Source organism: Oculina patagonica, chromosome 4 (assembly GCF_052425735.1).
Source record: "Oculina patagonica isolate OP01 chromosome 4, crgOcupat, whole genome shotgun sequence".
Taxonomy (NCBI): Eukaryota; Metazoa; Cnidaria; class Anthozoa; order Scleractinia; family Oculinidae; genus Oculina; species Oculina patagonica.
In genome coordinates, this window is record NC_135761.1 from 14,699,540 (window position 1) to 14,722,566 (window position 23,027).

Genomic DNA, 23,027 nt, shown 5'->3' on the forward strand with positions numbered 1-23,027 from the left:
GGAGCATTTTGGGATTTACAAGCTAAACTGCAGCAAAAGTTACTTTTATGCTTATATTATTAGTCTCGATTTATGATGGTAGTGGTAGTTTGAGTGAAATCACACAACTTTTGCTAGTTCTGCCACATTGTGCTAAAAATGGTGATGGCGCAATCGAAAACCCCAGAACAAGAGAAATTAAGGAGAGAAGAATCGTACAGCTGTCAAGGTTAAAAGCACTTGAGTTTTGTGACCTTACCTGTTTTGCAATCAAACAACACATGAAGTAATAATCTTAGAGGAAACTGCCGTGAAAATGATTCACTGATAGCCTTTGTTTCGTCTTCGGTTTTCTGTTTAATGAAACCAAACGAAAGAAATTAGGAAAATAGTTCTCATCACAACGTTTACCGCCTGAGGCACTCCAGGTGATCGACAAAACTGAATAAGGGGGCCCCTGATGTGAACTTGCCAATCTACAGTTATTTCCCATTTACGTCGAATAGTAAGTCCGGAAGTATTGTTTTTGAAAAGAAGAACTCGCTAATCTAATTCTGATTCTTTTTGTATTTGACGGAAACATTAACAGCGCCTTAATTTGTTTGCCTCCAGTCAGAAATACCATGATGTTTAGGGTGAAGTTTGTGCTGGCGCTTGTAGTTCTCGTTCTTGGTAAGTTTATTATTCAGTAAAGACATTTTGAAAATACTGTCTAACTGAACGAATCATATAAAGTAACCAGGGAAACAAAATTCTATCTTTCTTGCAATCAGCGGAAATCTGCCTTCACTTGTAACATAAGCAAATGGTTTGAGGTCCGATAAGTGACGTAAAAAAAAATCCAGCGTCATCTTTTAAATTGACTGTCTATTGATCTGACTTGTGTCCAAATGTTAACATTTAAAAATATCATTTGCAAAACTTACAGAAAAGCAAAAACGATTTTTCTTCTTCTAGTTAGAAAAACAATAATTTACTATTTGTAATATTTTCTCAGTGATAAAACATCGTCACCACCGCCACAATGTAGCAAAATATTTTATTTGCATTTTGTGAGCTTATTTTACACTTGACAGCTCAAGATGCATTCTCCAAGTCTGTCAAGAAGAAGCACAGTAAAAAGCAGTCCATACCGAGTCAAAAGTCTCTAAAGTCCCACTATTTACTACTTATGGGAAGCCCTATTGAAGATCAGCACCATCGCAAGGGTCTGGGAATGATTCTTTCCTCCAAAGTCAGAATGGACTCAGACCAGCTCAAAGACAGGCCTTCCAAAGGAACTGATCATCATAGCAATAAACCAGATAATGATCTTGCAGCAACACTGCAAACATCTTCAAAAGGATACCCATCAGATCGTGGTTACAGCTACACCGAAGCACTTTTTACAGGGGCTCCGCTGTTAAATGGTAGACCATTCACAAAGTCGGATAGGACCCAAGGAAAACAGGGTGCTCATGATAATGGTCATCCTGTTCAAGAGCTTAACAAATCTGTAGATAGCTACAAGAGCTCAGAGGCCGATAAGAGCAATGAACATACCAAGGAGGAAGACAGTGTTCAAATTCAAAAGGAAGTTCACACACAAGATGGTGTATCAGGGTTTGCTATGGGCAAGAGACCAGCAGAGCCTCAGCCCTTTCAACAATTTCCATCAAGTCAAACAGGAAAAGAAGAACCAAAGAACTCACAGAATTACGATGAACATCATTATCTACTACCTCGACCTTCTTTGAATGCATCACCTTACAAATCAATGAGCGGAAACTTGGGAAACAAGCAATACACACAAACCCACGAAGTGGCAGAGGGCTTGCCGCAAAACCACAATAACATTCCTGCTTACGGAGCGGTGGATAACCATTACCAACATGAGAAGAAAGCTATTGAAAATCCAACCAGTGATCATCCCGTAGAACAAGTTCACCAAATATTAGTAACGGGTAAGACTCAGGAGAATTTTGCTAGCAACAACGATGGCAGAGGTGCACTTTTTGAAAAAAAGATAGTAAATGACAAACTGCTTCACAAAACTTATATCAAATCCTACGATGAGGAGTCAAACCTGTTAGGTTCACGTTTTTATAACCACGGACAATTCGTAGATAAACATGGAGAGCGCGTTGGTAAACAACAATACCACGAATTTAATCCAAACGTCATAACTGGTCCTACTGACTACGGGAAGACAGGTGCTTTGCAAACAGGAGAGTCATTTCAAAAGCCTGGTATGGATGTGTCACCTAGTGAGGTGGAAACATCTGAAAAAGAGTCAGGGACCGTTCCTGTAGGGGGATCGAGTAACACACTATCAAATGGTTTCAAGGCCAACGGAGACATTTCTGAAGTCGGAAATCGAAACATACAGTTACAGAGTAAATATATCCCATCTTCAACCGACACAGAGTCTGAAAGCAGCAAAACAGACGCATCGTATAAACAACTTGGTGATCATTCTCTGTATCAAAATCAAAACTTAGAAGCAAACGTGAAAAGTGCAAATGAACCGACAAGTGTGAATAAGCTTGTGGCCTCAGGAGATCAAAATACTCCTGCCACTTATGTGGCAACGAAAATACCGATTGAAAAAACAAATGATTCCATGACAGTACCCTTAGAAAGTGAAACGCCAAACAAAGGTGATTTAGGAGCAGGTAACTACATAGATCAACTTCGACCGCATAAGATAATAGAAAGCTCATTTGATGAAGATCTGGTGCAGAGAATACCAACAGGACCATCGTATCAACAAAATAGCCATGCCGTTCCTATAAAAGAATCTACAGAGAGGCAAGGTGAGGACGTATCACACACAAGTTCTGACAACACATTTTCTGCTGCAAAATCGGAAGAAAATGTTTCATCACCACCTTCACTTCCATTTCGCGAAGGAAGTAACCCAACAGAGTTTAGTCGTCAAAATGAGCAGTCAATGGAAGCATCGTCACTCAGCTCGGAGGTAGGTAGAGTTGGGTCTTTTAACAGTAGCCAGAATGAAGAAGCTACGCAGCAAGAGACACAACAGCAAATGTCCCCAGGGAGTGCAGTAGAGGCAAGACCAGAACACGAAAATACATTTCCCAATGATTCTATCTCACAAAAAGGAAGGGAAGAGGCATCACAAAGTTATGTTGAACATGGGTCTTATACAAATGACAGGTCGAGTGCTGATTCACACGAAGCACAAAACATAGAGACATTACAAAACAGTGTTGAACATGGGCCTGATACAAACGATGCAAGTGACAACTCAATCAAATCACCAGGGGAAATACCAAACCAAAGGGAAGCTTATAAAGAAATGAACTCTTTGCCATCCTATCGGGAGGAAAGTAACCCGGAGACGTTTGGTCATCAAAATGAGAAATTAGTACCAAACGCAGAGCAACAGCCAGTCGCGACATCTTCATCAACTGCTGAGGCAGCTGGAGTGGTTCCTTTGAGTAGTAATCAAATTGAGGTAACGAGGCAACAAGATACATCTAATAAGATATCCTCAACGGATACAGTCAACGGTGCAAACTCCAACCAAGATCAGCATCGAGTGGAGTCGTTGCAAAGTAGCACGGAACAGGACACTGAAACTAATTCTGGTGCGAGTGACAAGTCAAATCAGAGTGAAGCTAGTCAGGAGACATCTTCCTCATTTTCATATCGGGAGGGCAGCGACCCGAAAATGTTGAGTCATCAAAATGGTGAATTAGCAGCAGAACAGCGAAAACAGCCAGCAGAATCATGGTCACCCGACAACTCTGAATCAGCTACGGTTGGTCCTTCAAGTAGCAACTTGGACAGAACGACGCAGAGGGAGAAGTCGGATCAGATGTTTGAATCGAATGCAGTTGAAACGAGACCTGATCATGAAGACACTTTTATTCAAGGGGCAGGTTCACATCAAGAAGGAACAGACCGTGGAAACATTGCAAAGCAATGCCGAAAATGGACCTCAAAGAAATGATACACCAAGCGACGGCTCAAGTAACTCACCAGAACCTACCGTATCAGATTACAAGCAACACGAAGTTAACGTTGGAACCCCAGAGGTGGCTAACGAGATGTCCGTAGCGGATCATCCTAATGGAGTTAACAAAGGGCAACAACTGATGCCTTTTTATGGAATGAAAAACAACACTGGAAGAACATCTGAGGCAATGCAGAACAACCAGGAAAAAGAAAATGATCACGACAACAAGAATCAAAAGATAGTTTATTTTTTGAAGATGGCAAAGGGCATTCCACTTTTAAACAGAAGAAAAACAGCTCATCACTCGGACGGAGGGTATGGAGCAGGAGAGCATGCCACAAATATCATAACGAATAACGTACAAAATATAGATAGCACCCCTGAAACGGGCCCTGAAGTGAAAGCTTGGCAATGGCAATACAGGCCCAGACGTCCTAGCCCAGCTTGGAACCCAAGGCCAAGGCCAAGGCCAAGGCCAAGACCACGACCACGACCACGACCACAACCGAGCTATAGACCAAGGCCCCGACCTAGCCCAATGCCTAGCCCATCGACTGGGGGAGGAGGCGGTGCCCTTGGTGGTAGTAGTGTCGATACTAACATACCACAGGGTAAGCATATGCATTTCCTTTCGTTTGTCTAAAATGTAGTTTGCCGTGTAGACCTGTAAAAAATCCCATTGAGAAATTATACAGTTTTAGTTAAAAAAAAAATACACTTGTAACACAGCACGAGCCGTTGGTACCAATCTGGCACTTTGCATAACTGTTTTAAAGAACATTAAAATGTTATAGTTTTGTATAATAAAAAAATCTCATACTCTCTAGAGTATGTACTCGTAAGGATAATTATGTTAATGACTATTTTAAACCAAATGACCCCTAATTAATATTATGTTGTTTGAACTATTTTATAGAAAGACTTAATTAAAGGTTTAATGTGACCCACAACTATTCATAGAATGTAAAGAAATATAAAATGCCTTTTTGTGCATTTATTTATGACATTAAAAGGTGTTAGTAGAATTGCAATTATCTATTTAACATCGGCGTTCATGTCTATCTACACAGGTGATTCGGATTTTGAGCAAGAAGCTTTGAACACGCACAACAAATATCGAAAGACACATGGAGTTCCAGACATGACTTTAAGCCGAGATCTCTCTAACCAAGCTAAGGCATATGCACAGAAGATTGCAAATATGGGACAGCTAATGCATTCCTCTCAGGCAGAAAGGGGAGATAGTGTTGGCGAGAATTTAGCGTACTCCTGCTCATCTAACGGTACTCCGCTGACAGGAAAGTCTGCAACGAAGATGTGGTATGTTATTAGAAAAAAAGTGTAAAGCATTTTCCAAGTATTTCATTTCAAGTTAAAACGGGCAAGCGATTAAATTACTTAAATTCTTGGTTTTTTTACGTGACGTCATCAAAATTCTAAAACCCAGAATCGCAAGAACCCTGAGTTTTTTATCTTTTACTGGCCATTAGTCGTCCTTCATATATATCTTTTTGAAGGTTTTTGGCTTGATAGCATTCGCCGTCTGTAAGATAGAGCATTTTGAATTTCAGAGTTTCGCGCCACACGAGATCAAATATGGCCGCCAGAAGGCTGTCACGTTTTCTTAAAAAAACGCCTCATCCTGCGATTTTTAACAATCTGAACAGTTGAGGTTTTGCAAGAAGTGTTTATGTGAATGTTTACTTGTTAATGAGGGTGATCTGACCGAATTTCTGGCAGAATTTAATTTAAGATGTTTTCATTGATTTCCGGCCGCCATGTTGGAGTCCACGCAGTTGGACTCTAACATAGCTTTTCCATACTGGGCTCTCTAAATTTGCGTAAAACATTTTGACGGATACCTCGAGTACAAAATAACGTACTGACCTGACACTTTGACAAGTAGTTTATATGGTAGTTTTCTTGATATTTTTGACTCAATAGTTTTGGATTAACTTTTTTGCGGCTTGAAAGTGGCGTGACAGTGAAAACTACCAATTGATTAGTATCAGAAGAAAAGATTGGGTGGCTTGGGGTAGGACTGGGTGTTAGTCCTGTTTGGATGGTTTATTTCATGGGTTGTGCTATTTGTGCATGGTGCATCACTGACTACAAAGCCCCTTACTACGACTGAGAGGCATTTTTGAAAAAAAAAAACAAGAACTAATTTAATTTTCAAAATGTCACGAAGTGGCACATTTTTATTCTGTTAGTGTTTATTTTGCTGCAAGTGTTTTTACAACCGTAACGTGTTACTTTTGTTTGTCACAGGATAGTTTTGTGTTTTTGTCAAACACTGTAAAACGATACCTTTGTTATTTTAAACGCATGTAACATGAAACTTAAGTTAACATGTTACGCAAGTTGAAAGAAAACTGCTGCTTTTTTTTAATAATATGACGCTGTTCGGCATAACGAGGTACATGTAATTAACACACATACACATACATCTCCATAGTAGATCAAGGATTTTATTATATTATCTCGGCTGTATCAATTACGGTATGCTTTTCGTATAATCGTAATCAACAATGTTTTGACAAAATTATTTGGGCCCAGAGAGTGTCAGTAACATCTCTTTGACGTTCTGTAACTATTGCTTCTCCCCATTATCGGAATGCTTGTCCAGACTGGGCTACGGAATGAAGGACTATGCTATGCAACTCAGGCCAACCTAATCAGTTTGCAAACCCGAGTGGATATAAAGATGCACTGTGTCTTACCCAAAGAAGTACAACACAAAGTCAAGATACCGGCAGTACTCCAATCTGTTAGAATTCTCGCTTCTAAAGCTTATGTTATAATAATGATGTTGTTGTTGTTGTTGATGATGGTGATGATGATGATAATGATGATGATGATGATGATGATGATGATGACGATTATGATAACTTTTTGAAAGGGGGACCAACACTTAACAGTCCACTAGTGGCCTTCTGCCTTAAAAGCGAGATAAAAATACACATGACAAAGATTCACAATTGAAAAAACATCTGACAATGGTCCGTAAGGATTAAGAAATCCAAAATTAAAGCTGATAGTACTACCTAAGGAATTCCTAAAATGCTTACTGAACCGGATTAACCCTGTTGCACAGCGGCCTTAGCACTCTATTTTTTAAGTGTTCCTTCAATTAGGCATTTTCTCACGATAAATTGTTTTTCCCACATCAGGTATGATGAAGTATGTAAGCCTGGTTATAACTTTGCTACTGGAGGATTCAGTGGTGGCACTGGTCACTTTACCCAGGTGGTATGGAAAGACAGCATCAAGCTCGGGATTGGACAGGGAAAGGCAACACAGAATGGCATGCAGTGTATCTACGTGGTTGGGCGTTATGACATTGCGGGGAATATGATGGGCGAATTTCAGGATCAAGTACTAAGAGGAAACTTCAATCAAGCTTATTGTAATAATGTTAAGAAGTAATGTTAAGAAGAAGTTATTGCAGTATGGTAAAGGAGTCTGTGTTCGTACAAAAGTTACCATAGCTACCGAATATACATTTCCCGTGAATCTAAATTGCTATTTAGTCTTCAGAACTTAAGAACATTTTTAACTGATAAAAACGTTTTAACGAACTTCCTTAAGAGCTTTACACGGCAGCAACATATTTCACGTTTTTTCTCCTGCTGTCTAAAGAAACTTGTAAGAATTACTTGAATATAAATATAACTTTCATCAAGCAAATTTTGCCAGTAATTAAACTCATAATTAACTACAGATGAATCGTGCCTGATGTTACAAGCCTAGATTTCACAATATATGCCTCTTTCTTGGCTTCGTTTCATAATAAGAAGTGATTTGGAATTACCAGGAAGTGGTCCTTATGATACAACTGTTAAGTTTTTTAATAATGTAAAAGAAATGAAATGAATAAATTCAGTTTATAATAAAAATTGACGATGAAGCTTTTTATTATAGTTAAACAAAAGACACTGGTGTTCAGTCCTTTTATTTTGAGCTACAGAAATTTAAAAATCATGCAAAACGAAAGAATTTGCTAACTATTTCTAGCCCAGTATTCGTGGGTAAAAACCCACTAAGGTTAATTACTTTTCTCAGTGTCAACTTTAATTAATTCGCCACTTTAGGAAAATGAATGGGAGATTGAGCACCAACGTTTGCACCAGGATTCTGCAAAAATTTTCAAAAAAGCCTAATTGGCGGAAGATTGCATTTGGAGACCACCCACCGGTTTAAAGGGTGCTATATCTTGCCACAGTTTTACCTGATTTCGAGAAGATGACATCTTCTACATTCCCAAGATGTCAACTTGATCTCGAATCGTGCCATTATCCAGCGATCAAGGAGGAGATATTAAATCTCTCCCTGACGACCCGATATTTCTGCCTTTGCGCAGTCAGGACAACAGCTTGAGTAACTTGAACATTTACGGTCATTTTCTTTCGGTCACTTCTTATGAAGTGAAAATGTAAACATACAGTCAGTGGAAGCCAATAGGGTTACTCATGTGCTTTGTGACCACTAAAGCTATTTCCGCTACTAGATAATTACTGAGGCTAACAGCATTATAAGGTATATTGCAGGCAGCTGGGGCCGTACCCAATAATTCTGTCAGCCGAAGTAATTATCTATTATCATTTTTGACCTTCCTAAAACACTATTTTCCCCTTTTTTGCAATAAATAAACGATTTCAGTCGCTTCTACACTGATGTTTTGGTGCATGACTGCAATCGTCGATATATTACACAGAGAGAGAAGTTGAGAGTGCTACGTGACTATCACTCCCGAGTGCTTTGGAAAAATTAACATCAATTAACAAATTCCAATGTAAATATGGAACGTAATATAAACATTTAAACTTATTTTTATTCCCTTGATATGGATATTTGTCTACTTTTTTGTCTCATATTCTAAACTTATTTCAGGTCAACCACTTTGGAAACATACTATAGGTTAAAGGGTTTGTCACTGACTCTTTTTTCGTTTTTTTTTTTTTTTTTTTTGTTAGATGTTTCGGCTAATACTTAAGCCTTCATCAGTAATGAAAGCGAATTCGTTGTTACACGCTATTTAACAAGAAACGTAACTATCAACAGCCCTGTTTCCACGTCCTAGAGAGCAAGATGATTCTGACCGTCAAAGATCAGGCATAGTGTACAAAATCAGTTGCACGCAGTGCAGTTTTGTATACTATGGTCAAACAGAGAGACCACTCAAGACTCGAATTGCGGAGCACAAAAAGGCTGTGTCAAATTTTGACCACAGCCCTAAAGTTGCTGCCCATGTCCATCAATCAAACCACAACATGGATTTTAATAACGTTATGGTTGTTGGACTTGAGGCCAATTATCACGAGCGACTTTTTCTAGAAGCATGGCACTCGACTGAAGATCCAAATGAACGATCACATTAAAATCCCGGAAGCATACAAATGGATTGCACGAGCGTAAGAGTTTCAAAAGTTACGTTTCTGGTCACGCGCGCAAGCCTCGCGCTACGTTTCTTTTTAAATCAACTCCTGACTACCTGTATTCGATATTTAAAGACACTTTGGAAACGTAACGTTCTTTTGCTAGGAAATTCTTTCGATAACACCTCAACCCCCAACCCCTTTCCATCTGCAAATAACCACACAAATAAAATTACGCCCATGGTTTATTTTCGAATTGTACAGCTCTTACCATGGTAGAAAATAACGCCTTAGCAATAAACAGGATAAATTGGCAGATTAAAAAGATAAACATAGGAGAACCCATCAAGCGTTAAAAAGTCCTTGACATACCTGTATTTGTTAGCTCAGACATGAGATAATTGTTTCAAATTTCAAATCTTTAGGGGCTTTTACTTCTAGCTCAATGCATATTTTATGTTTAACAATAAGTGCAAACTTCGGAAATATACGAGGCAAAATACAAAGGACACAACGACAAGGGATCTCTTCACCTTGAGTTATAAACAACGCCTTGTTCACTTGGTGACCCTCACAGGTTTGTATTGGTAAAGTATCTCTAATAATACCTAATACCAATACGAAACTGTATTTCTCTAGTTGTCTACTTCATGTGCTTTTATTGTCAGAAATCGATAGTGTCATGTTTTATAAGTAAATTATTTTGTGTCTTAATCCAAAGTGTTACAATCAAAGCTAAGCCATGTTATATATCTCCAGCATTACTCAGAAGTGGCGGTAATTAAAGTGATCCATTGAATAATACGTTCATGATCGTTGAGTTTTTGTTCAGCAATCTCCACCGATTGCCATTGGATAATATCAGCACCGACCATAAGTGAACTCCGTCTGTCCATGTCATGACGATCGTTAGTGACCACATAAATAGCAGTCTTTTGCACTGTTTAACTGGAATGGGATCGCGCTGAAACACTTAAATTAGTTTATGGTTACTTTAATTTTATAGCAATTCTTGAAAATATTCTGAAAACGCCTTTAATCAATACTGATATTTTTACTGTAGGGCAAACAAAATGAGCTGCCTATGGTCCATAGCGGCGATTTTACTTTTGCAATGTGGTAAGTTTTCCATTATAACATACCTAAGTGTGCTGTATTACAGATAACATACTGTGAAAGATATCATTCCTTATATTTCCATAGATTTATCCAGACCTGTCTAGATGCTTAAGAAACAACATACTCAAGTGCTTCAGAAATGGGCCGCCATGGGCGAGTGTTCCCAGTGCGCTAAGCACATCGTCTTTTCTTCCACACTTTCAAAGTCTTCGCTTAAAACTTCCCTTTAATTTTTTGAAAATTAATAAAAAATATCTCAGTTTTATGTTTTAAAGCTTTGAAGCCATAAATCTTTCCGTCAGCAAATCTGACAAACTGCCCGGGTAAATGAATGTTCGCTCGCAAGCTACGTAGCAGCTATATCGTTTTCGTCTTTTCCTTTTTTGTTACACTCCCTTCAAGTTCTCTTATCGTCTTACATGAATAGTTTGATTCTCTCCTTACAATGATAGTGATAGAGGGCTTAACTATACCTCACAAAGGACACCACAAGAAAGAAGGCTTACACAGTGACAAGCCGCATGCAAGACATCACTCAAAACGTCCTGTAGCAACTGGTGCACAGCGGCAAACAGTCCCCAGTCCACTTCAAGACTTTGTTCTGTTAAGTGGAAGTCCTTTGTTTCATGAACGTCCCAAAGCCAGTGATAGTAAAACGAATGCTACAAAGGTTACAACGCCTGCCACAAAAGATCAGAAAGAATTCCAAGAAACGCAAGGAAACGAGGCTTCTGTCAACCAAACAACCTCTAAGTTGCAGGGACCTCAGACATTGTCCAGTCAGCCAGAGCAAGCCAAAGAACAACATCAGGAATCGGGTGGTCCTACTGAAAAAGCTGGAACTGGACAGGTCCAAGGAAACGGTACGGCGCAACAACCACTACCGGAATCAAAACAACCTGTTAAAGCTCCATCGTCGTTTGTCCAGGAAATGGCACAAAAGATAAAAGAAGGTCTCAGCCAAGGGAAAGACCAAGAAAAGTTGAAGAACAGCACCAATTCTACTGCACCAAGCGTAGCTATAGCGTTGGAAACTCCTGCTAATGCCAACTCATCTAGCGGGGTAATGATAAGCCTGGGAAATAACACTTTAAACAACGTTGGCCAAGAGAAACCTACTGGACAAAATGCTTCATCCAAAATCGCCACGGTTTTAGTCAATGGGCAGAATGCGGGTACAAATGTTAAAACTAACAGTTCAAGTATTGTCGAGACTGGTCCAAAAGGAAATCAGACTAGCACTTCTACTGCTGCAGACGTCAAACCTGATCAATCAGAAAATAAAAAAACAGGTGATCAGAAATTTCCATTCAATATACCCGGTGTGCGACATTACGGAAATGAGAAAAACGACAGCAAAGGGGTCGAGGCCACAAAACAGATAACAGACAAAGAAACGAAACTGGGAACCCCTGAAAATCTTGGGCCAAACTGTCATTGGAAAACCACTAAAGGAGCGAATGGTGCTTTAGTAACATCTGTAGCTTGCTCAGGGGAGTTCCATAAGCCCGAGAAGGATAAAGGGGGCTTAGACGAGGTAGGCAAGCAACCTCCACCGAAAAACACTTCTGAGACAGGGGCTGGAGAAACGCTCGGAGGTAAACAGATGACTGCCAAAAATACCTCTTTATCGGAGACTGGAGGAGGTGAAAAGGCAACACATATGCAAAGTAAGAGTGAATGACGAAAACACGTGATATACACCGATTAGCTAGTCACTCTCATAACACCTAAACCAAAGTATTCAATTAGAACTCAAGGTCAAACAAGGCAAGGCTCTTAAAAACGCATAAGCCTAGGTACTAGCGATTTTTTTGCTCGCATCAGACGGATTCAGATTGGGCAAAACTAGTTATAAAGCTCAGCAACGGCGGAACTAAAGCAAACTCTTCCTGCAGTGAAATGGAAGCTTTTCAAAAAAGGTTCTCATTTTCTTTAATTGTGACTACTCTATTACCATCAACACTGTTTGTGATCATCATTTTATGTTTTTCTTTTAGGTGATAAAGAGTTTGAAGACGATGCAGTTGCAACGACCAACGCTTTTCGTAAGATACATCGCGCTCTTCCAATGAAGCTAAACCCGAAACTTAGTCTTCAAGCTAAGAAGTACGCAGAAAAGATCGCCAGCATGGGGTCACTTCAACATGACTATGATGCTGTGAGGCACCTGGACGAGGGAGAGAACCTTGCGATGGGCTGTAGGCAATATGGAGCACCTCTTACTGCTAAGGAGGCCATAACGAACTGGTAGGACCAAACTCGTCCTGTCTCTTTAAACTTAAAGAGGCTATGTCATGCATTTTTAGGCAATTTCGGCACTGACCAACTGGTCATAGAATTAACTGAAATATCACAATAATGGCTTAAAACTGTAGAAGAGCTCAAAAGAAACACAGAAAGGTTAAACAGGGGCATTGATTGGCAAAATTCGAGGAGATTAAAATGGATTGCGTTTAGGCAAACTTGAAAAACGTCGGCCCGACTGTTTTCAAGTTCAAGTTTGACTTAATTTGTATGAAAATGTTATTTGCCATGCTCGAAAATCATTCTTGTTTGTTATGTGGCCATAATTTTGCCAATAAAAGACTTTTGCCCTCCCAATTTTAAGTGTAGAACACTTAATAATACCTAGCCCCTTTAATATAGAAAATACTTAAAACTGCTTAGCAGATAAGCTGTCTTTTATGAGCTTTAAGATGCCTAGTCACCATCTTTTCTTTTTAACTCCATTTAGGTATAACGAGGTATGCGCTTATGATTTCAATCGAGGAGAGTTTAGCATGTCTACAGGGCATTTCACTCAACTTGTGTGGTCTGAAAGCACCGAGTTCGGGATAGGAATGGCACCTGGGCAGCAAAACGGGATGCCGTGCATTTTTGTGGTGGGACGCTTCAAGCCGTCTGGAAACTACAAGGGAGAGTACAAGAAAAATGTGTTTAAAGGAACATTTGACCCGAGCTACTGTGATAAACTAAGGGACAAAAAGCTTTTGTAGGACAAAATAGTTCCTCGTCGGTACAAAGGAAAAAAATTAAAGTGTATTGAAAATACATGCTAACATTTTGTTCTCTATAAACGTCTAGCCAAAAAAAAAGTCAGACGCGAGCTCTGAGTTTTTTTTGGCCTGTTTCGTTACCTCATTTTAATGCATATGCATAAAAAAATGGAGAATTCAGCTCTTGCAGTTTTAATGCGCCAAATATGTTTAGATTTTAATATAATTTTTCTCTGCTTATGTGTAAGACTGATTATGAATATGAAAATAAAATAATTTGTACGTGATAAGGGAGTTTATTTTACAATTTAAATTTCACAACAAGTATCTTCTTGCACGTCTCTTATAATAAAGAACATTAATTTCCCACAAACAGCCCTGTCATATGAAAAACATTCGTGACTTAAGCGTGACGCGTTACTCGACCTTACTCGGAATAATTTTCTTTTGTCCAGTGATTTATCGACAAAAATTTAATATCGATAAACTTTGGCTTATTCACCATTGAAACATGGCAAACTTGTAAACATATGATTGGTAATATCAAAAACGTAAAAAAATCATCATAATTTCGCACATATTGAGATACTGTTATTCTCGGTGGACAGACTCCCAATAAACAACCGCAGTTTATAAAATAAATCTCAATTACCACAGTTATGCCGACTTCTGGAAAACTTCCCAAACTAACAAAAAACACTTCCCTCCCAGTACCTTCTCTTAACTGCATCGAGGCCCGCACTTTCTGACCTGTGGTTACCACTAGTAATAAAGAACATTAATTTCCCACAAACAGCCCTGTCATATGATGGCCTGTGGGAGGCGCGGTGACCTATACCTAATGGACTCTGGACCGAATGGTCCGGGCCCAAGCTGTAGCGAGGGACATTGTGTTGTTCTTGGGCATGCTAATTTTCTCTCACAATGTTTCTTTCCACCCAGTTGTATAAATGCGTACCTGTGATGGACTAGTATCCCGTCCGGGGAAAGGACCAGTAGAAATACTACCAGTCTTTGAAGATAAGCGCCGGTCTGATAAGCTGTTTGGCTTGAACGCAGACTTAGTGACCCTGCTATCACGATCACCTTTTAATTCAAATAAATTCACTACGGATTTAATGAAAAGAAAGCTCTAGGAGTAAAAATCAATAGCATATGAAAGATTTTGCGAAGCAATGGAATTCAACTAACGATACGAAACGTATACGTAGTAAAATGATTGTTTAGATTCTTGAGCTTCATAACCTTTGTTCGTCTCCCGCGCCAATTATGGACCTTTGATCTTCAAGTTAGTTCTTCCAAAAAGTGCATGATATAGCACCTTCGATTGCAATGAGAAGACTTATAAATTAAACTTACTACAGAGCTCATGAACTTCGAGAGATTTTGTAGTAATCCATGATGTAGCTGCTGTCTCGTAGATGACGACCTGTTACTGCTAGACCGAGCTGGTCTAGCTCGTAATTTCTTGGAAGTTCTTTGGAATTATTTTCACTTTTTCAGGTCACGCAATTTAGTTTCATTTTGCGTCATGCTTGATTCTAATTTTGTTCGTTCATTTCCTGAACTTTAGCGGTACAAAATGCAGGAGATCTTTAAAACTTTTTGAGATGTTGCTCTACAGTTAAGTATCCGAATAATAGAACACTAGTTCAATACGCTTTCACGAGCCTACTTACCCTCAAATGTTGACTGCTCAACTTCTGTGACCTTAGGGTATTGTCATTATGCGATAAAATTATTTGAATAGACGAATTGCTTAGCCCTTTTGTAATTAGTCTTCCGCCACAAATTCGCCAGTACCCATCTATATACTCTTGTATACGAAAGAAGCACCGCGAAATCACATGTATTGCATAGTTAGAGACAGTAAGGTAGCGATCAGGGCTCGACGGTCAGACACGTCCGATCCACTACTACCCTTGACCACAACGCTTTAATTGTCATAGTCTATAAGATTCGAACTTTGGTCGGACACCGTACCTCACCGATTTCGCTGAAATTTGGCATGCAGTCTTGTTTTAGGGTCCTAACTACCAAATGGATATTAAAAAGTTTCAATTCTTTTTATTTTGGAAAATATCGAGAAGGCCGATTTGAAGCGTCCGTGACGGCCCGCCAACATGGCGGATCAAAGGTGTTCTTGTTACTTCGACACTGAACCTGCCGTCACAGTTTCTCGATCATACTTGGTATAGTTATAAAGAACTATCTTCCTTCTTTCTATATATCAAAATAGATTTGGCAAATGTTGAGTTTGGATGATCAACGGCCAAGAAGTTCGAAGGTATGTTAACGATGTTTTGAACAGTCTCAAATTTACTACAAAATGAAAGGCTAATAACTCCACTGTTATCTCGATTTAGAACTAGCCATTTACCATGAACAAAGCTTGTTCATTGGTGAATTGATTCCATTAATAAAAAAATTGGGGAAATGTAACCGTTAAGAATAAAAAATTATGGAACCTCTAGTAAATTGGCCATTTCAGCGCCATTTCAGCGGTTTAGCTCATTTAACAGCAAATAATCGGGAGAAACATGAAAGGGTTACAGTCGTTTATAATAAGCAGTTTCCATGTATTCTTTGCTTATCTTAAACAAATACATGATCTTTGCCAAAGATATGGCGATTTTTGAGCGTACGATCGTTTCTCCAAATTTTTATGTCGGCAACTTTATTTTATTTGTTGTCGAGATTATACGCTGTTGTTATTCAATATTCGTTTCACAAGAACTTCTGTTGCTCGCATTTCCCAAATCACTGTTTAAGAAATTGCCCATTCCGTAACAGGGTCATTCTTGCTTTTTCTTTAAAAATTACTAGGAAAGCAAGAATGTCATAGAACGGTTTTATACTAGTGAAAATACCTGTCAGACATAACTTAAACTGTTTGTGTTATCTGGCTGTTTTCACAAATATGCAAATTAAGGAATTCTTAAAGTGCCTATCTTTAACTATTTCACGCTTAAAGATTCCTCTGAATCTTTTCGCCTACCTTTTTGCCAAACGAAGTTTTGTGTCTCCAGGCAGAATGCTCGTTATCAGCAATGAAAGTCGAAGAGATACAGAAGCTCGAGTAAAATTCTAACTGCTGTGAAATGAACATCGTTTGAGCTTGACGTGTATTTATAGATTGCGCTCGAGCGCCGTTAATTAAGTTTATTCATTTGGCGATCAGATAAAAATCAATGAATGATCAGAGTTATTTCTAAGTCCATTTCTAAGCACGAGAAACACGGAAGTTTGTTTCAGAAGCATTTATGCATAGAAATACCGGTTTATTTTTGAGCGGTAAATCTGCATTTATAATAGCTGGGAGTTTGGGGTGTTTTTTGGTGTTTTTTTTTTTTAGGGGGGTTCGGGGGGGGGGGGGGGTGTGGAAGTGGTGCCTTCGTATCCTCTTTTGTTCTTTTACACAGTGGCCTGAATTTGGAACAGTTCGGGGACTGGATTATCAATTACTCTTCGTTATGCCATGTCACCCCTTAATGTGGGAGCGCCGCGCCTCAATTCACGATAAAAAATTTATGGCCGCCCAGTCCATTTATGTAGTTCTCCGCCAGGTCTCTCAATAGGCAGGTTACGAGCCTAGTGGCCCATCAGGCCGGAGCTCATACCGGTTTCCGCAACGTGAAGCGACAACGAGTATTTTTACTCCACCCGGATGGGATGCTATTCCATCGCAGGGTTACCTCCCTTCCCGAAAAGCTAAAGATTGACTGGTAATCATTTTTACACCTGGGTAAGGAAAGGGACTCTGGGAGTTGAGAGGCTTTCCAAAGAACTTAACGCATTGCCCCCCAAAAGCTCTATCCAGGACTGTTTGGTCCAGAGTCCAGCGCAGTGACCATTATTAGGCCATCACGCTCCCCAACCGTGTAAGAAAGTGCAAAAATCTGCTTGGGGTAAGCCCTGGGGTTGTACAGTTTAGTACGAAATGTGGGCTTTTAAATGTGGTAGGTCTTATATCCGTGGTTGGGGTGCGGTGGCTTAAAGCGACATTAAAAAACGTTTTCATAAACTGATTTGAATTACATTCATGAATTAAAGGGACAGTGTCACCAAGATTTAATAAAATTTAAAACTCTCAAGACGGTAACCTGGTAGGAAAAAAGTGGCCTTAAACTTTGACAGTTGACTTGGAAGAAATATATGGGCCTTGAATTGGGAGGGCTTATGAGAGAAAAGGATAAAAAGGGGAATTTCACAGAATCTGCTCAACAGCGTACTCTCGAGCAGCTTTCATTTATCTGCCCACTGTCTTTTTCTCTCTCCAGGTGTTGGTAAGGCCAGACCACTATGAGTGGATTTACAATTCATATTAACACTTTTTTGAGATTTTTAAATCCCGGTTCGGGCTTTGAATTGTGGGGATATTGCGTTGAGTTCTTCGGAAAGCCTCTGTAATATCATACCGTATTTACTCGAATAAGCGCCGCCCCCGAATATGCGCCGCCCTCGAATAAGCGCCGCATTTCGGACAAAAAAAGTTAATAAGCGCCGCCCCCGGCGCCGCAGTCCCGATGCGGCGCTTATTCAAGGAAATCTGTTTAACTAGAAACAGAACTACAAAGCAACTCCAAACTTGGATATTTCTTTCCATCAAAAGCGACGTTCTGCAGTTCAAAGTGCTTGTTTTACCGCTCAGTTTTTCTATTGAACATTCTTCAGTACAATCTTCAGCAAGAGACGACTTTTGGCAATCAGGGGACCCTATTTTAATAAATGTAAAGGATTAGATTCTTTGTGGCGTCAAACTTTTTAATAAGCGCCGCCCTAAAATAAGCGCCGCCCTCTAATAAGCGCCGCCCTCTAATAAGCGCCGCCCTCTAGTAAGCGCCGCACTGGAGGCGTAAAAAATTTAATAAGCGCCGCGGCGCTTATTGGAGTAATTACGGTAGTCCCTTTCTACACCTAGGTCGGCGATAAGGACATACGTGATGTAAGTCATGACGCATCACGAGAGATGTCCTTATGGAGAGGTTCGACTTTAATAAAAAAAAAAGTCCGAGATAACAAAAACAGCTAAGTTCTCACCTGCTTTTTTTTTTGTAAAAATCTGGACGAAAAACATTTGTATCTTTTAACTTGCCCTAAAAATAATTGATTCGAAATTCATTTCAAATCAATGAGGAAAATGTGTTAGCTTTACTGTTATTATGTTGTTCTTGCCGCGAGTAAGCCACGCCTTCTTCGAACACGATAATTACTGATGACACAAACGTAAAGTCATGTTCATTTCAAAATCAGCTCGCATTATGCTTATTAACAGTTCAACATTCAGACCACTGTGTCAGAGATCTAAAGAGGATTCGGAGGCACCACTTCCGCCCCCCTCCCCCCGCCTTCCTACAACAACACAAAAAAAAAACCAAACTCCCAGCTATTATAAATGCAGATTTACCGCTAGAAGCCGAGTATTTTTTAACCGCGTCAGTCAATAATAAACCGGTATTTCTATGCATAAATGCTTCTGAAACAAACTTCCGTGTCCCTCGTGCTTAGAAATGGACTTTAATAACTCTGATCATTCATTGATTTTTATCTGATCGCCAAATGAATAAACTTAATTAACACATTTAAAAGCCCACATTTCGTACCAAACTGTACAACCCCAGGGCTTACCCCAAGCAGATTTTTGCACTTTCTTACACGGTTGGGGAGCGTGATGGCCTAATAATGGTCACTGCGCTGGACTCTGGACCAAACAGTCCTGGATAGAGCTTTTGGGGGACAATGCGTTTAAAAGTTCTTTGGAAAGCCTCTCAACTCCCAGAGTCCCTTTCCTTACCCAGGTGTAAAAATGATTACCAGTCAATCTTTAGCTTTTCGGGAAGGGAGGTAACCCTGCGATGGAATAGCATCCCATCCGGGTGGAGTAAAAAATACTCGTTGTCGCTTCACGTTGCGGAAACCGGTATGAGCTCCGGCCTGATGGCCACTAGGCTCGTAACCTGCCTATTGAGAGACCTGGCGGAGAACTACATAAATGGACTGGGCGGCCATAAATTTTTTATCGTGAATTGAGGCGCGGCGCTCCCACATTAAGGGGTGACATGGCATAACGAAGAGTAATTGATAATCCAGTCCCCGAACTGTTCCAAATTCAGGCCACTGTGTAAAAGAACAAAAGAGGATACGAAGGCACCACTTCCACACCCCCCTCCCCCCTCGAGCCCCCTCAAAAAAAAAAAACAACACAAAAAAAACACCCCAAACTCCCAGCTATTATAAATGCAGATTTACCGCTCAAAAATAAACAGGTATTTCTATGCATAAATGCTTCTGAAACAAACTTCCGTGTCTCCCGTGCTTAGAAATGGACTTAGAAATAATTCTGATCATTCATTGATTTTTATCTGATCGTCAAATGAATAAACTTAATTAACGGAGCTCGAGCGCAATCTATAAATACACATCAAGCTCAAACGATGTTCATTTCACAGCAGTTAGAATTTTACTCGAGCTTCTGTATCTCTTCGACTTTCATTGCTGATAACGAGCATCTGCCTGGAGACACAAAACTCGTTTCGCCAAAAGGTAGGCGAAAAGATTTAGAGGAATCTTTAAGCGTGAAATAGTTAAAGATAGGCACTTTAAGAATTCCTTAATTTGCATATTTGTGAAAACAGCCAGATAACACAAACAGTTTAAGTTATGTCTGACAGGTATTTTCACTAGTATAAAACCGTTCTATGACATTCTTGCCTTCCTAGTAATTTTTAAAGAAAAAGCAAGAATGACCCTGTTACGGAATGGGCAATTTCTTAAACAATGATTTGGGAAATGCGAGCAACAGAAGTTCTTTGAAACGAATACTTGAATAACAACAACGTATAATCTCGACAACAAATAAAATAAAGTTGCCGACCTAAAAATTTGGAGAAACGATCGTACGCTCAAAAATCGCCATATCTTTGGCAAAGATATGTATTTTTTAAGATAAGCAAAGAATACCTGAAAACTGCTTATTATAAACGACTGTAACCCTTTCATGTTTCTCCCGATTATTTGCTGTTAAATGAGCAATCTATATAAATACACGTCAAGCTCAAACGATGTTCATTTCACAGCAGTTAGAATTTTACTCGAGCTTCTGTATCTCTTCGACTTTCATTGCTGATAACCAGCATTCTGCCTGGAGACACAAAACTTCGTTTGGCCAAAAGGTAGGCGAAAAGATTTAGAGGAATCTTTAAGCGTGAAATAGTTAAAGATAGGCACTTTAAGAATTCCTTAATTTGCATATTTGTGAAAACAGCCAGATAACACAAACAGTTTAAGTTATGTCTGACAGGTATTTTCATAAGTATAAAACCGTTCTATGACATTCTCGCTTTCCTAGTAATTTTTAAAGAAAAAGTAAGAATGACCCTGTTACGGAATGGGCAATTTCTTAAACAGTGATTTGGGAAATGCGAGCAACAGAAGTTCTTGTGAAACGAATATTGAATATCTCGACAACAAATAAAATAAAGTTGCTGACATAAAAATTTGGAGAAACGATCGTACGCTCAAAAATCGCCATATATTTGGCAAAGATTATGTATTTGTTTAAGATAAGCAAAGAATACCTGAAAACTGCTTATTATAAACGACTGTAACCCTTTCACGTTTCTCCCGATTATTTGCTGTTAAATGAGCTGATCCGCTGAAATGGCGCTAAAATGGCCAATTTACTAGAGGCTCCATAATTTTTTATTCTTAACGGTTACATTTCCCCATTTTTTTTATTAATGGAATCAATTCACCAATGAACAAGCTTTGTTCATGGTAAATGGCTTTTCTAAATCGAGATAACAGTGGAGTTATAAGCCTTTCATTTTGTAGTAAATTTGAGACTGTTCAAAACATCGTTAACATACCTTCGAACTTCTTGCCGTTGATCATCCAAACTCAACATTTGCCGAATCTATTTTGATATATAGAAAGAAGGAAGATAGTTCTTTATAACTATACCAAGTATGATCGAGAAACTGTGACGGCAGGTTCAGTGTCGAAGTAACAAGAACACCTTGATCCGCCATGTTGGCGGGCCGTCACGGACGCTTCAATCGGCCTTCTCGATATTTTCCAAAATAAAAAGAATTGAAACTTTTTAATATCCATTTGGTAGTTAGGACCCTAAAACAAGACTGCATGCCAATTTTCAGCGAAATCGGTGAGGTACGGTGTCCGCGAACTTTTAAAAAAGCTCGAAAATTATGGAGTATTACACTTAAATAGAGATCGACTATATTCAGCTTTTTCCAGACAGTTAATCCAACTACAATATAAAACCTTTACCGAAAAATAAATCTGAAATAAATTTGAGCGACACATCAAGCAATAATCGAAAGTAGCAGTTTCATCACAAATAACGGTTCATAGCAAATAACGGTGAAAACAATGAAGATACTAAAAGAATTAGATGAGTTACAGAGGATTACGTTTCTGTGCCTTGCTGAATTCTTTAATTTTTACCAAAAGGATGACGTCGGTCATGTTGGATAAAAACATATCCATCGCGCAAGCGTAATGATCTACAAACAATTATGACCGAACGTCAAACGCTTGGTTACGGCTGTACAAATTGTAGCTTTTACCTGCTAGTGTCTCAGTAAAAACGCAAATGAGAATAGCCATAATTTATACTATGAAGTGTTACTGACAAGAACAAAACAACAGTCCTTACACTTGGTAATTGGTAATAAATCAATTGGTAATAATCTTACAAGATTAAAAGTGATCGTGGATATGCATCCTTTACTTTGTAAGATAAACAATTATGCTAGGTGATAACTAGTACTCAAATGCATGAGATGCCAAGAAAATCTGCTGTGAACATTTCAAGGCTTGTTGACTTGATGATATGTGTCGAGATGATTTTACTTCTTGAATGACCTTTAAAGAAAAGAAACGAAAATTAGCAGGACATTTAAACAAAACAAACTAGCCATGGAAATTTGACTTGCGAGTGTGATACTACGAAGGTCTTCCCGCCATTATTATGTGAACACTTGTTACATGAAAATTGACATTTTCACGCGTAAATGGGCTCGCTGATCGGTTTCCATCTGATAGTCCTCTAGAACGCACTCAAATTGTTATCAATTTAACAGAGCACTTGCAACAGTTTTCTCTAACGCAAAATTCCTTGATAAGTTTAGTTGACAGCTGCCAGAATGAATGTTATTAACATGAATGATTGTAAATCTCTTACCGAATGTGATAACTGATCATTCATTTCACGGTGTTGTGTCAGTTTTAGCTCCAGTTCCCTTGATCGCAACAAGATTAATTCGATAATGCTATAATTTCCATTTATGGCTTTTTTCGGCTCTTAGAGCAGCTCACTTCTTACAATAAAAACCCGTGGTCAAGTATCGAAATCAGGAGTCGCTTCCTTAAGAGTACCTGTCGTTAACTAGTACTTAATTGTTTAAGATACCTAGGGCACCTGCAGAGCATATTTCAAGGATTGTTGATTTCAGGAGATGTGTCGCGATGCCTGCTAACAGATACGGTTTTGTAAATTCGCTGTCGACCAAAGGAATACAAAAATAGAACAATTGTGAAATATAATTGCTAAGGGCGATTGGAAAA

The 23,027-nt window shown here is 39.1% G+C and overlaps 1 protein-coding gene and 1 pseudogene across 3 annotated transcripts; both read left to right on the forward strand.

Annotated features, from left to right (window-relative positions):
* Positions 1 to 140: 140 nt before the first annotated feature.
* On the forward strand, positions 141 to 7,841 carry LOC144649610 (uncharacterized; annotated as a pseudogene). Its single transcript, XR_013569919.1, has 5 exons — positions 141 to 484; positions 592 to 651; positions 1,056 to 4,554; positions 5,014 to 5,263; positions 7,117 to 7,841. The product of XR_013569919.1 is annotated as an uncharacterized LOC144649610 (transcript).
* Positions 7,842 to 9,779: 1,938 nt separating this feature from the next.
* LOC144649596 (uncharacterized) lies at positions 9,780 to 13,720 on the forward strand. Of its 2 annotated transcripts, none has more exons than XM_078509119.1 (5): positions 9,780 to 9,898; positions 10,385 to 10,440; positions 10,893 to 12,110; positions 12,441 to 12,690; positions 13,178 to 13,720. In XM_078509119.1, exons 2-5 carry the CDS (start codon positions 10,395 to 10,397, stop codon positions 13,437 to 13,439), a joined length of 1,776 nt encoding a protein of 591 aa, XP_078365245.1. In that variant the 5' UTR covers positions 9,780 to 9,898; positions 10,385 to 10,394; the 3' UTR covers positions 13,440 to 13,720. The 2 variants fall into 2 exon arrangements, with proteins under 2 accessions (XP_078365245.1, XP_078365246.1); XM_078509120.1 differs by having other exon boundaries at positions 9,794 to 9,908.
* Positions 13,721 to 23,027: the final 9,307 nt, after the last annotated feature.

Coding starts and splice junctions, on each gene's coding strand:
- LOC144649596 (XM_078509119.1), top strand. CDS start 10,395: ATGAGCTGCCTATGGTCCATAGCGGCGATTTTACTTTTGCAATGTG. Junction 10,441..10,892: donor GATTTTACTTTTGCAATGTG/GTAAGTTTTCCA, acceptor TTACAATGATAG/TGATAGAGGGCTTAACTATA. Junction 12,111..12,440: donor AAAGGCAACACATATGCAAA/GTAAGAGTGAAT, acceptor TTTTTCTTTTAG/GTGATAAAGAGTTTGAAGAC.